Raw genomic sequence first — 12,757 nt, forward strand, 5'->3', positions numbered from 1 at the left:
ATAGAATAAGTATAAATGATGGCTATACTGTTGAAAGAGCCTTTGTAAATATTTGAGAACGAGATTAAAGACCAACACATAAATGAGCAAAGACAAGAAACAGAAACTTTTTTTTTTTTTTAATTGGGAACAGTTTTCCGTCTCTTCGATTGTTATAACATTGCAAATTGTTAGAACTATTTCAATTGATTACTACCCATGCTTCAGTCAGAAAGCTGAAGTTTGAGTGGGTAAAAAGACACTTACTGACATTTTTGCCATTATTTTCAAACTGTGAAATGTGGCTTATGAATATTAGTAAATGAGTTGTGAATATTTATATTTATGTGATTTTCCATTTGACAGGTTCAATTTTGGAATGGTGTTTGGAGTGATTGCCATGTTTAGTTCTTTTTTCCTCCTTGGAAAAACTCTAATGCAGACTTTGGCACAAATGATGGCCAACTCTCCCTCTATTTATTCTTCTTCATCCTCCTCCTCATCTTCTTTGTCCTCTTCCTCTTCTTCCTCCTCTTCCTCCTCTTCCTCTTCTTCCTCCTCTTCCTCCTCCTCTTCAGTTCACAGCGAGCAGATGCTACAAGTTGTGGTAAGTGCCTTCCTTTTTTGTTTCTGTTAAGTATAAAGGTAAAATGTTACCCTATGTAATACAACAACTACCCATAATATAAGTATGAAAATAAAGTAAAAGTCTCACAATATTTCAAATTATATACTTTCACAGAAACATTAGTAGGAAAAGAGAAAAAAGTAATCAAAATTGTTGAAATGTTTATTTGTAGTAGAACGAATAAACTATTATCCAGACTGCCCACAATTAGCAGATTACCAATTTAATTCTCGTTTTCTTTTTATGAAGTTAAAAAGTTGAAGCCACAGAAGAATAAACCTACTGATTTAAAATCTTAATGTACAAATCAGCTTGCCTGTGTTACTACGCAAAGTTCTTGCCCTTCTTCTCCATGGGTTTCATAATCTTATTAGTTATCTCTTGCTATATAGTAGCCCTGGTGGTGCCATGTTTAAGAGATTGGCTGCTAACCAAAAGGTCTGCAGTTCAAATCCACCAGCCGCTCCTTGGTAATCTTGTGGGGCGGTTTTACCCTGTCCTGTGGTGTCACTGAGTCAGAATCGATTTGATGACAATGAGTTAGTTACTTTATTGTTATATAACAAATTACTTCAAAACTAGGCAGTGTAAAAAATAGGCATTTATTTTCTCACAGTTTCTATGGGTCAGATGTCCAGGTCCAGCTAAGCTGGATACTCTGCTTCAAGTTCTTTCGTATGCTGCAATCCCATCTGCTAACCAAAATGTCAGCAGTTCGAACCTACCAGCCATCTGGTTGGAAAAAGATGTGGTAGTCTGCATCCATTAAGATTACAACCTTGGGAACCCCATGGGGCAGTTCTGCTTAGTCCTATAGTGTTGCTGTGAGTCAGAATCCATTCAGGGGCAATGAGTCTGGGTTTGTGTAATCAAGTTGGTGGCTCAGGTTCTGCGCTTTTACCAAATATCTAATACAGGATTTGCTTCCAAGCTCATTTAATGTTAGCAGACTTCAGTTCCTCAAGTGTTGTTGGAATGAGAGCCTTAGCTCCTTGGTGGTGGTTGGCTGGAGGCTGCCTTTAGTTTCTTATTATATAAGCTTCTCCCGAGAGGAGCTTGAGTTAAAAGAGCATGTATGCCATCAAGACTATAGAATACTAGAAAATTGGAAGTCACAGTTTTTATAACCTAACCATGGAAGTGGTATGACATTACTTTTGGCATATTCTGTTTGGTAGAAGAAAGATACTAGGTCCATTCAAGGGGAGGGGATTACATAAGGGTGTGATTATGAGGAGGCTACAGTCATTGACAGCCAGCTTTGAGAGAAGTCTACCACAGAGTCTAATCAATAATTCTCTTTTATTTAAAGCTATAACATGTTTCTGAATGGATATTCTGATTCTTTTATATGAACAATAATGTGCCAGATTGTGAGCTTTTAGAATAATTTTCACTTTAAAGCATATGTATATACCTTTATCATTTTATGTCTCCAGAGTTTTGAAGGTGGTATAACATTGGTTAATTTTTTTTAATATTTTGATTTTGGTGAAAGTTACACAGTAAATTGGGTTCTCATTTAATAATTCCTATATATATTGTTCAGTGACATTGGGTACATTCTTCACAATATATCAGCGTTCTTGTTATTTCCATTTTGGTTGTTAGAATTTAATATAATGAGCATATAAAAATGCCCATATTCTTTGAAGGGTCCATGTCTGGGACTCTGAATTATGGCAACACTTCCAAATGTAGAAATAAAAGAAGTTTCTATCAAGGTCTTTATTTATTCCAAAAATACTTATTATTTTGACAAATTGGGAATAACTAAAATACCTCATAATTTAGAAATACATAAATTATGGGATTCTATAGATTATTACGACTACATTAAAAATTTATGATGTAAGGCAACTTGTGCATTTTCGTATGTCCTTCACACGATTGTATGCTCCAAATGGCTTGCTTTCTGCATTAAATTTCAATTTTAATAAAATATTTATGTACCTCTTGATAACGTTTTTTGACCAATGTAAATGAACAAACATGGGTGGAAGAAATGGAAAGAGTCATACTACCACACCAACGAGACTAGCTTTAATTACCAATTCTTATATAACATGAGAATACTAAAATGAAACTTCTTTGGTTGAGAGGGAGACAGTTTTTGCTACAGAACTTAAGTGCTTGGAACCTTGCAGGAAAAATTCAAAGGAAGGAGTAGGTATTTTAAAAAGAACTCTCATATATGGCATCCAGCCTTTGAGGGCCAGTCAGTTGCTGTTTCCTTCACTGTCACTCTGTATCCCCTAGGACTTTGCTGAGCTCCCTAATTTTTTTTTAATGTTGAAGACTTCAGGAAGCTGAAGCTTCACATTTTTAATCTGGCATTTATTATTCTTCACAGACTATTGTGCTGTTTACAAAAAAACTACCTATTTCAAAAAAAGAATGATGGTTTTGTTTTTTGTTATGGTGGAAGTACAGAAGTGAACGACTGATATTTGTATTACTTTTAGTTTATGGAAAATTCAGCTTGGAATTTAAGCTTTAATACAGAGTGAACGTCTTGGTTTCTTGGTACCCAAATGTTTATTATTGTGCCGGTAAACAGGTCCCGGGTATAAATTTACCCGTCAACCAGCTGACCTATTTCTTTGCTGCAGTCCTGATTAGTGGTGTTGTACATGAGATTGGACATGGAATGGCAGCTATTAGGTAAAGATTTTTTTTAATTTTTTATTTCTGCTACATGTAATAACATTTTTCCTTTAGGAAGTTTTGTATCTGAAATCTGTTACATTTGATATACTACATTTGATATTTCAGTATTTTTGTTTGTTTAGATATAGCCTAATTCATATACACCATCATTACTTTGAGATAGCTTATGTTTTATAGAAAGGATTAAATATATTGATAAGTATCCCAAAGTAATCATGTGCTTGTCTATAATCTGAGACTTTATGAAACTTAATGATTCTATAGCTATCATTGCGTTGAATGATAGCCACTGCACTTAGAGCCCACCCATCTGCTTTCTTTGGCTTATCAATTGAAAGAGTTTCCTGTTTCTCTTTATGTCCCCTGCTGGCTACAGCAAGAAAACTGAATGCAGTGGATTGGTTAACAAATATCATAGCCTAGTTACTCAAGTGGAAGATAGAAAGAGTAGATACAGAAGTTGATTCTAGCGTCACACCCTGTTCTTGGTCTATCCAAATCTATGATTTTAATTATACCAGAGCATTTGAAAACCCACTCAACTTTTGAAATAGTGGTAGACCTTCAATGATAATTACTGCCATAACAAAGAAGTATATTGGGAGATGTATTTTAAGCTTTGACTGTGTGGACCAGATGAAAGGTTAAGAACCACTGTTTTACAGAGTATTTAATCACTTTTATTACTTTCCTGTTGCTTATGATAGAACATGTACTGTTACACAGGTGCACAATAGTGGCTTAAGTGTGCATCTGTTTTTTTTTTTCTCTTCTTCCATGTATTTAAATTTGTGGCTTTTAGGGTTTTACAGATGGAGACATCATTATTAAGAGTTTAACCACTCACACTCTGTTTTTTTAAATAATTTGAATAGTTTAAAATCCTAGGTTCCTAAAAGTAGTTGATTTTACCTAGCTCATTCAGAGCCAAGTGATTATATGACGTATTTAGGTGCTTTTTTTTTAAAGCAGCAGTTTGAGCTGATGAGAATATTGAATGTTAATGACCATTTTTATAGAACAAATTGGTAGAAAAAATTATTGAGGGAAATGTATTTAGTAATTGTTTTAAGAACAATCATCCATTTTTCACTTTAAATGTATTTAACATTGATCTCTGGGTGGCACAAATGGTTAAGCACTTGAATACTAGCAGATAGGTTGGCTGTTTGAACGTACACAGAGGTACCTCAGAAGACAGTCCTGGTGATCTGCTTTTGAAAGGTCACAACTTTGAAAACCCTATGGATCAGTTCTATTCTGCACTCACAGGGTCACTGTAAGTCAAAATTGACTTCACAGCAACTAACAACAACATTTTAACATTAAACTGAATCCACTTAGGTAAAATTCCGCCATTATTTATAATTTTCAAGGTACATTTAAGTGTATTTGGATAATTTACTCAGATTACATACATTAGCATGCTTTACTCTGAAAATAATTAATAGTAAATGATCAAAAGTTTTTCTCATTTAGTTTTTCCTACGAATATATACCATCTCTGTATGTATGTGATTGGGGTCCCTGGGTGGCTCATATGGTTAAGCATTTGGCTACTAACCAAAAGGTTGGCAGTTTGAATCTACCTAGAGACATCTCAGAAGAAAGGCCTAGCAATCCTGTTTTGAAAATAGAGTAGCACAATTCTACTCCATATATGGGGTTTTCATGAGTCCAAATCGATGCTGTGGCTCCTGTCTTTTACATATGTGGTTAATTTCAAGCTATGGGTCCATATGAGATTCATTATTTTAAAAAATTAGATTTCACAGATACCCAAATCTGTAATAAACCACTATTATAAAAAATTATGCATATGAATAAGTATGTTCTTGCACTGGTTTTGGTTTGGGCTCAGCTGGTTTATCCAGAGAAACTTCTTTGTTTTTTTAAACAAGAACTCTACTTCCAAAAATTGGTCAGTGAAAATTGCATAGATAGCAGTAATACAGTGTTCAAAATAGTGAGCAAATCTGTGAGTTTTCAGATTTTTTAGCATTATTTATTTGACAATGCAATGAAATTGTAAATTACTTTTATCTTATGTGATTTCTTAGGGAACAAGTTCGATTCAATGGCTTTGGAATTTTTCTCTTCATTATTTATCCTGGAGCATTTGTTGATCTGTTTACTACTCATTTACAACTTATATCACCAGTCCAGCAACTAAGGATATTTTGTGCAGGTAATAGACATTAAAATTTTTCTTATAAATGGTCATTTGTATGTTGATGGTAGTTTTGTGGAAGGTATGCCCACCACCAATAAAAACATCTTGCCTTTCAGTTGGTAAATTCATTTTATAATGTTATTTCTGTTTAAAATTGACAAAATGAAAACATTTATTCAGCTCACTGAAAACATAGTGAACATGACGAGTATCAGCCAAGTTGAAATTCAGTGAAATATGTATCAAATCAAGGGAAAACATCACGTTCAAAGCACAGGATGAATTAAAATGAATCAGGTATGAAAATATGTATATAAGGATGTGCAGTGATTCTTTCTGTATTTCTGACTTGATCAGAGAAACAGAATTATTAGCAATACACATACACACACCCCCCCACGTATACACACATATATACATGTAACACAGAGATATTTTTAGAAGGGGGATTTAATCATATCAGTTACCCCTTTCCAAGACATCTAATACAAAAATTTTTTCTTATGCTTTATTACTAAAAATTGTGAAGAGAAAGATAGATCATTCTGGCTCCAGTCTTAACTTTTTAAAACTTCTTTTTAAATACTGAAAACCCTGTTTTTATTTATGTCAGCCAGTGTTTTGAGGGTGCTTATACATGCAAACATGGCTATAGAAATGATGCATTGATTATAAAAAGCTGAAGCTTTTCCACAGTTATGGTTTGTGTTCTGTCAGGTGTAACTTCTGTGTATGATTGGAGAAATAATTATGTGGTTTTTATTTTATGGATTGAGTCATCTAGTTACCTAAAAAATCACTTCCATGACGTAGCTGCATTGTCTCTTTTGTTTTATTTCTAGACTATATTGAGCCTAGGTGGGCTTGATTGAGATGAACTTTACCCATTTCTGATAACTGACCACTTAAGAACTTCAAGTCTCTGCCTATCAAGTTGCCTTCATCACAGCCATTGATTTTTTTTTTTTTTGACTCATTATCTCATTCTTAAACTCTGGATAATCCATAGTGATATTTTTCCCCTGTTCTGCCAGTCTCAAAATAAAGCTCATATCCTGAACTTTTAGGGGAATTTCATCTAAGTCCTTGCTATTATTTGGCTATTCTATTGAAATTATAAATAAAAAGAAAAAGTATGCCAGTACAACTATTTAAGATTATTCTCAGAGTTCTAGTGATTGCAACAAGAACGAAAGAAAACAAAATGAGCTATGGATGTTGAAAGATGTAAATAATCAGTATTGGGAGATAATGGTAAACCCAGCGGAAGAACTTGAAGATTAAGGAATTATATATGGGGAGAGAGCCATCAGCAAAATGATGGACTAAGAAGCTCAATGCTTTTATCCCCTCACAGAAACATCAAAAGAAAAATAGAAACTATTGGAACAAATGTTGTCACAGCTGTGGAAAATAGCCAAAAGTTCATGGCAAACAAGCAAGTGATGTCTTTAAACAGTCAACTTCAAAACAGAACTAAAATATTGTGACTTCTTTTATAGGCTCAATACCACTCGTTTCTGAGTTTGGCAGCTGGTTTGAAGCAGCAGCCCACCTTTCTAGCCTGGGAACCTCTTCCCCAGTTCCAGAGGGAGCAGAGTAGACCTTATGTACAAATTACTATGTTTGTTCTGCCTGTCAGGTGGCTACCTAAAACGCTGAAGTAAACCACTTATCTCTTTTTCATCCATCTGGGACTTACATTGATTGAAAAAGCAGCAAGCATTGCCTGAATGCAAGGCCTGTAGTCATCTGGGCAAAAGAGTGCAATTGAGATACCATAAAATGCTTTAGGCCAAGGAGGAAAAGCCCAGGAATTTCTTTGAGAAATTGGAACATTCAAAATTACCTATGTATAGACAGAAATTTGAAAAGCACATGAATGCTCCGGGCAAAAGATATGCTCAAAGAAACTGATAAATCCCTTGGGCATACATTTTGGCTTAGTTCAGGCCTGGGTAAGTATTAAAGAAGTATAGCAGCTCAGAGCTAATCTGCTAATTTCAAGAAAATTTTTTTAATATTAGTTTTACTTCTGTTTTTTTTTATTTTTGTTGTTTAAGGAAACCTCTGTTAAATACAACAAGCTAAAGGAAGAAAGACTTGGGTGACCACATGAATCAAGGCATCCAGGCTTGGCAAAAATTATTTGGAAAAGTCGTTAAGTCAATGGCCTGGCATGTTCTTCTACAGAAAAAAAAAAAAAAAAAAAACTTTGAGGAAAGGGGAGAATATGATTTCTAGAGTTACTACATTACAGTGATATCACAGTTTTAATAACGATAACAAAGAATCACAAGGCATACAGAGAAATAGAAAAGGATGCCCATGTAAAGTAACAAAATAAAGTAATAAACAGAAATTATCCTTCAGAGAGCCCAAACATTGGACTTACTAGATAAACACCCTAAAACAAGTATATTAAATATCCTCAAAGAGCTAAAAGACCAACATACAAAGAATAAAGGAAATTTTAAGAAAAGAACACAATGAGAATATCAATAAAGTGATAGAAATTATAAAGAGAAGCCCAACAAATGCTGGAAATAGAAGCTAAAATAGTTGAAATGAAAATTTACTGAAGGAATTCAGTAACCGAGCTGACAGAAGAAAGAATGAGGGAACTTGAAGATATGAACAATTGAGCCATGTAAAGAGAAACGAATGGCCTGGGGACCTGCAAGACATCATCAAGTGAATCAAATAAACACTGTTTGATTCCCAGAAGTAGTTGAGGGAGAAAGGAGGCCAAAAGAATATTTGAAGAAATAATGGATTTAAACTTCGCAAATGTGATGAAAGACATAAATCTATACATCCAAGAAGCTCAATGAACTACATGTAGGATAAACTCAAAGACTTCCACACCCAGACACATAATAGTAAAATTTTCAAAAAACCCAAGACAAAAAATCTTGAAAGCAGCAAGAGAAAAGTAACTCATCATGTATAAGGGATCTGCAGTAAGAGTAACAGTTTCTCTTCAGAAACCAGGGAAGCTAGAAAGCAATGGTATGATATTTTTAAAATGCTGAAGGTGGGGGGGACTGTTATACAAAACTGAGGGCAAAATTAAGGCATTTCCAGATAAATAAAAGCTGAGGGAATTTGTTACCGCAGTACTGGCCATAAAATGCTGAAGCACGCCTTCAGATTGAGAAGCAGGAACACTAGACACTAACTCAAAGGTGTATGAAGAAATAAGGATCTCTGTTTAATTTCATGTACAAATACAAAGATTGGTGTAATTTTTGTATCTAACTCTACCTGTTATGTCCTCCATGATTTAAAAGACAAATACGTTAAAAAATACATAATTATTTTATTGGGTACATGCTATATAAAGATGTAATTTGTGATACTAAGAAAGAGGGAGGCAGAGGACTATTGGAATAGAGTTTTTATCTATTATTGACACTAAATGGTGTCAATTTAAACTAGGTTGTTATGAATTTAGGTTGTTAAATATAATCCCCATTTAACAACCACAAAGAAAAGAAATCACAAAGAAAATATCTTAAAAATATACTCAAAAGAAAAGAAAATGAAAATAGTTTAATATAAAATATCAACAAAACACAAAGGTAGTATTGGAGGAAATGAGAGACCAAAGGTATAAAACACAGAAAAGAAACAGCAGAATGGAAGAAGTAAGTCCTTCTTTATTGGTATTTAAATGTTAATTGACTAAATGGCTCAACCAAAATGCAGAGATCAGCAGAATGGATAAGACACGTGAACTAAATATATGCTGTCTACAAGAGATCCACTTTAGATCCAAAGACACAAATAAGTTGAAAGTAAAAGGACAGAAAGCATAGGGCATGCACATTGTAAACAAAAGGAACTCAGAATGTCTGTATTACTATTGGACAAAGTAAATTTTAAGTCAACTGTTCAACTGTTACAGAGACGAAGACATTGTATAGTGGTAAAAGGGTTAATTCATCAAGAAGAGATCTATATAAAATGTAAAAGATGATACATATATATAATATATCAATAAAAGTATTTGCAGTTTACATCAATAATAGTTGGCAACTTATATACATTACTTTCAATAATAGGTAGAACATCTAGACAAGAGATCATTAAAGTCATATAGGAATTGAACAACACTGTAAAACTAGTAGACCCAACAGATATGCGTAGCAAGCTCCACCCAGCAACACCAAAATATGTATTCTCCACCTCACATTGATTATTCTCCTTGATAGATAACATTAAGCTACGAAACAAGTCTCAATAAATTCAAAAAGATAGAAATCAAAGAAGCCATCTTTCCAAAATGGAACCACAAATCAGTATGAAAATGAAACTTGAAATTTTACAAATATGTGGAAATAAAAAAACTCACAGTTAAACAACAGTGAAAAAGAACTCTGAAAGGAAGATAGAAAACAGAAACAAATGAACATGAAGACAGCATACCAAAACTGATGGAATACAGCAAAGGCAGGGAAATTTATAGATGAAAAAGCCTACATTAAAAAAGAAAGAAAAATCTCATATCAATAACTTTACACCTTGAAAAACTAGAAATTCAAGAGGAAACTAAACCCAAAGCTGGCAGACCTGTATAGAAATTTCTTTGCAGAAGTTCATAGGAATGGCCTGAAATGATACTTAAAATTATTAGTCATTAGGATGTGCAAATTGAAACCACGGTAAGATACCACTTTCCACCCACTAAGAGGTAATTATTAAAAAAAAAAAAAAAAATCTAACAATGGTGGGGATTTGGAAATTGGTTAAAAAAAAAAAAGGAAAGCTGGAAAAATACGTAAATATGTAGAAGTTAAACAACATGCCATTAAGCAACGAATGTGTCAAGGGAAAAAAATCAGGAGAGAAATAGGAAAATACTTAGAATCAAATGAAACTAAAGCATAACATAGCAAAAATTATGGGACACATTGAAGGCATTTCTCCCAGATAAATTTATATAGTAAATGCCTACATTAAAAAGGAGAAAGATCTAAACTCAATATTGTAACTCCACAACTTGAGAAACCAGAAGAGAAGAGCAAACCAAGCCCAAAACTACCAGCAGGAAGTAACAAAGACCAAAGCAGACATAAACAAAATAGCAGAAAAACAACAGAATCCATGAAATCAGAAGTTAGTCATGTGAAAAGATGAATAAAATTGAAAACCTTCTAGGGACATTGCCAGATAAAGGGAGAAGAGGCAAATATGTAAAATCAGAAGTGAAAGGGGGTACGTTAAAACTAACCCTAAGGAATAAAAACGATCCAAAGAGAATATTATGAACAATTTCACAACAACAGATTAGGTAATTCAGATGAAATGGACAAATTCCCGAAACACGTAAACACCCTGCACTGAATGAGGAAGATAAAGAAGATCTCAGTAAACCCAGTAACAAGTGAAGAGATTGGAGCAGTAATCAAAACCTCCCAAAAAAGAAAAGATGACATCATCAGAGAATTCTGCCAAACATTTATACATGAAGTTACCACAGTCCTTCTTAAACTTTTTTCAAAAATAGAGGAGGAAAAAACATTTCCTAACTCATTTTGTAATCAAAAGCTAAATTAAGATGCCATAAGAAAAGAATACTACAGGCCAGTATCCTTTATGAATATAGATACAAATATCAAGAAAATACTTGCAAACTGAATGCAAAACCATATTAAAAGGATTTAATACCATAATCAAGTGGAATTTATCCCAGAATGCAAGGGTAGTTCAACTTTTGAAAACCAATCAATATAATAACACCACATTAATAGAATAAAGGAAAAGAACCCTGTGATCACCTTAATTGAAGCCATTTGATAAAATCCAGCACCATTTCATGATAAAAACACCCTATAAGCTAGGAATAGAAACCAAATGCTGCAATCTGATAAAGGGTATTTATGAAGAACCTACAGCCAACATTATACTCAATGAGAGCTTTTTTTCTTAAGAAGACAATGATGCCTGCTATCCCCATGCTATTTATCATTGTACCGGAAGTCCTTGCCAGAACAGTTAGGCAAGAGAAACATATAAAAGATACTCAGATCAGGAAGGAAGAAGTATCAGGAAGGAAGAAGTAAAACTATCATTTTCACTGATGCCATCATCCTATATATAGAAAACTCCAGATACCTAAGAAAGCTACTAACCAAAAACCTGTTGCCATCAAGTTGATTGTGACTCATAGCAAACCTTTTGGACAGAGTAGAACTACTCTATATGGTTTCCAAGGAGCAGCTGATGGATTTGTGCTGCCAGTGTTTTGGTTAGCAGCTAAGCTCTTAACCACTGTGCCACCAGGGCTAAGAAAGCTACTAGAACTAGTAAATTCATCAAAGTGATGGGATACATAGGTCAGTATACAAACATCGGTCAGGTTTCAATACATCGTCAGTGAGCATTCTGAACAGAAAATTAAGGAAAAAATTCCATTTACAGTAGCATCTAGAAAATAAAATAACTAGGAATAAATTTAACCAAAGAAGTGAATGATTTATACACTGTAAACTATAAATCATGCCCTAAAGAAATTAGCCAAAACCAAACCAAACCCTTTGCTGTCGAGTAGATTCAGACTCATAGGTACCTGTAGGGTAGAGTAGAACCGGCCATGGAGTTTCCAGGGAGCATCTGGTGGATTTGAACTGCGGACCTCTTTGTTAGCAGCTGAAGCGCTTAACCACTGCCCCACCAGCATTTCCAAAGAGATTGAAGAGGACCTAAATAAATGGAAGGACATTTGTGTTCATGGATTGAAAGACATGTTGTCATTGTTAGGTGCCATTGCGTTACTTACAACTCATAGTGACCCTGTGTACAACAGAAAGAAACACTGCCTGGTCCTGCACCATCCTCACAGTCATTGTTGTGTTTGAGTCCATTGTTTCAGCCACGATGTCGATCCATTTGGTTGAGGGCATTCCTCTTCCGCTGACACTCTACCAGGGTCCTTCTCCAGGGACTAGTCCTGCCTGATGATAATATGTCCAAAGTACATGAGATGAAGTCCTGCCATCCTCACTTCTAAGGAGGTTTCTAGCTGTACTCCTTCCAAGACAGATTTATTCTTTCATCTGGCATTCAGTATTCTTTGCCAACACCGCAATTCAAAGGCACGAGTTATTCTTCAGTTTTCCTCATTTATTGTTTGGCTTTTGCGTGCATCTGAGACAATTGAAAATATCATGGCTTGGGTCAATCCTCAACATAATATTGTTAAACTATCAACACTACCCGTCTTGGTTACGTAGTGCTGCTGTAAGAGAAATATCACAAGTAGATGATATTAACAAAGAGAAATATATTCTCTCACAGTCTCG

At 34.4% G+C, this 12,757-nt stretch overlaps 1 protein-coding gene across 1 annotated transcript in view; it reads left to right on the plus strand.

Annotated features, from left to right (window-relative positions):
* The window catches only part of LOC135229098 (membrane-bound transcription factor site-2 protease-like), a 97,982-nt gene that overhangs the window by 22,688 nt on the left and 62,537 nt on the right, over positions 1-12,757 (plus strand). The window contains exons 3-5 of the mRNA XM_064278900.1: positions 346-586; positions 3,168-3,271; positions 5,338-5,465. Of these exons, the coding sequence (XP_064134970.1) occupies positions 346-586; positions 3,168-3,271; positions 5,338-5,465 (473 nt within the window). The remainder of the gene's footprint in view (positions 1-345; positions 587-3,167; positions 3,272-5,337; positions 5,466-12,757) is intronic.

This window comes from Loxodonta africana, chromosome Y (genome assembly GCF_030014295.1).
Source record: "Loxodonta africana isolate mLoxAfr1 chromosome Y, mLoxAfr1.hap2, whole genome shotgun sequence".
In the NCBI taxonomy this organism is placed as follows: Eukaryota; Metazoa; Chordata; class Mammalia; order Proboscidea; family Elephantidae; genus Loxodonta; species Loxodonta africana.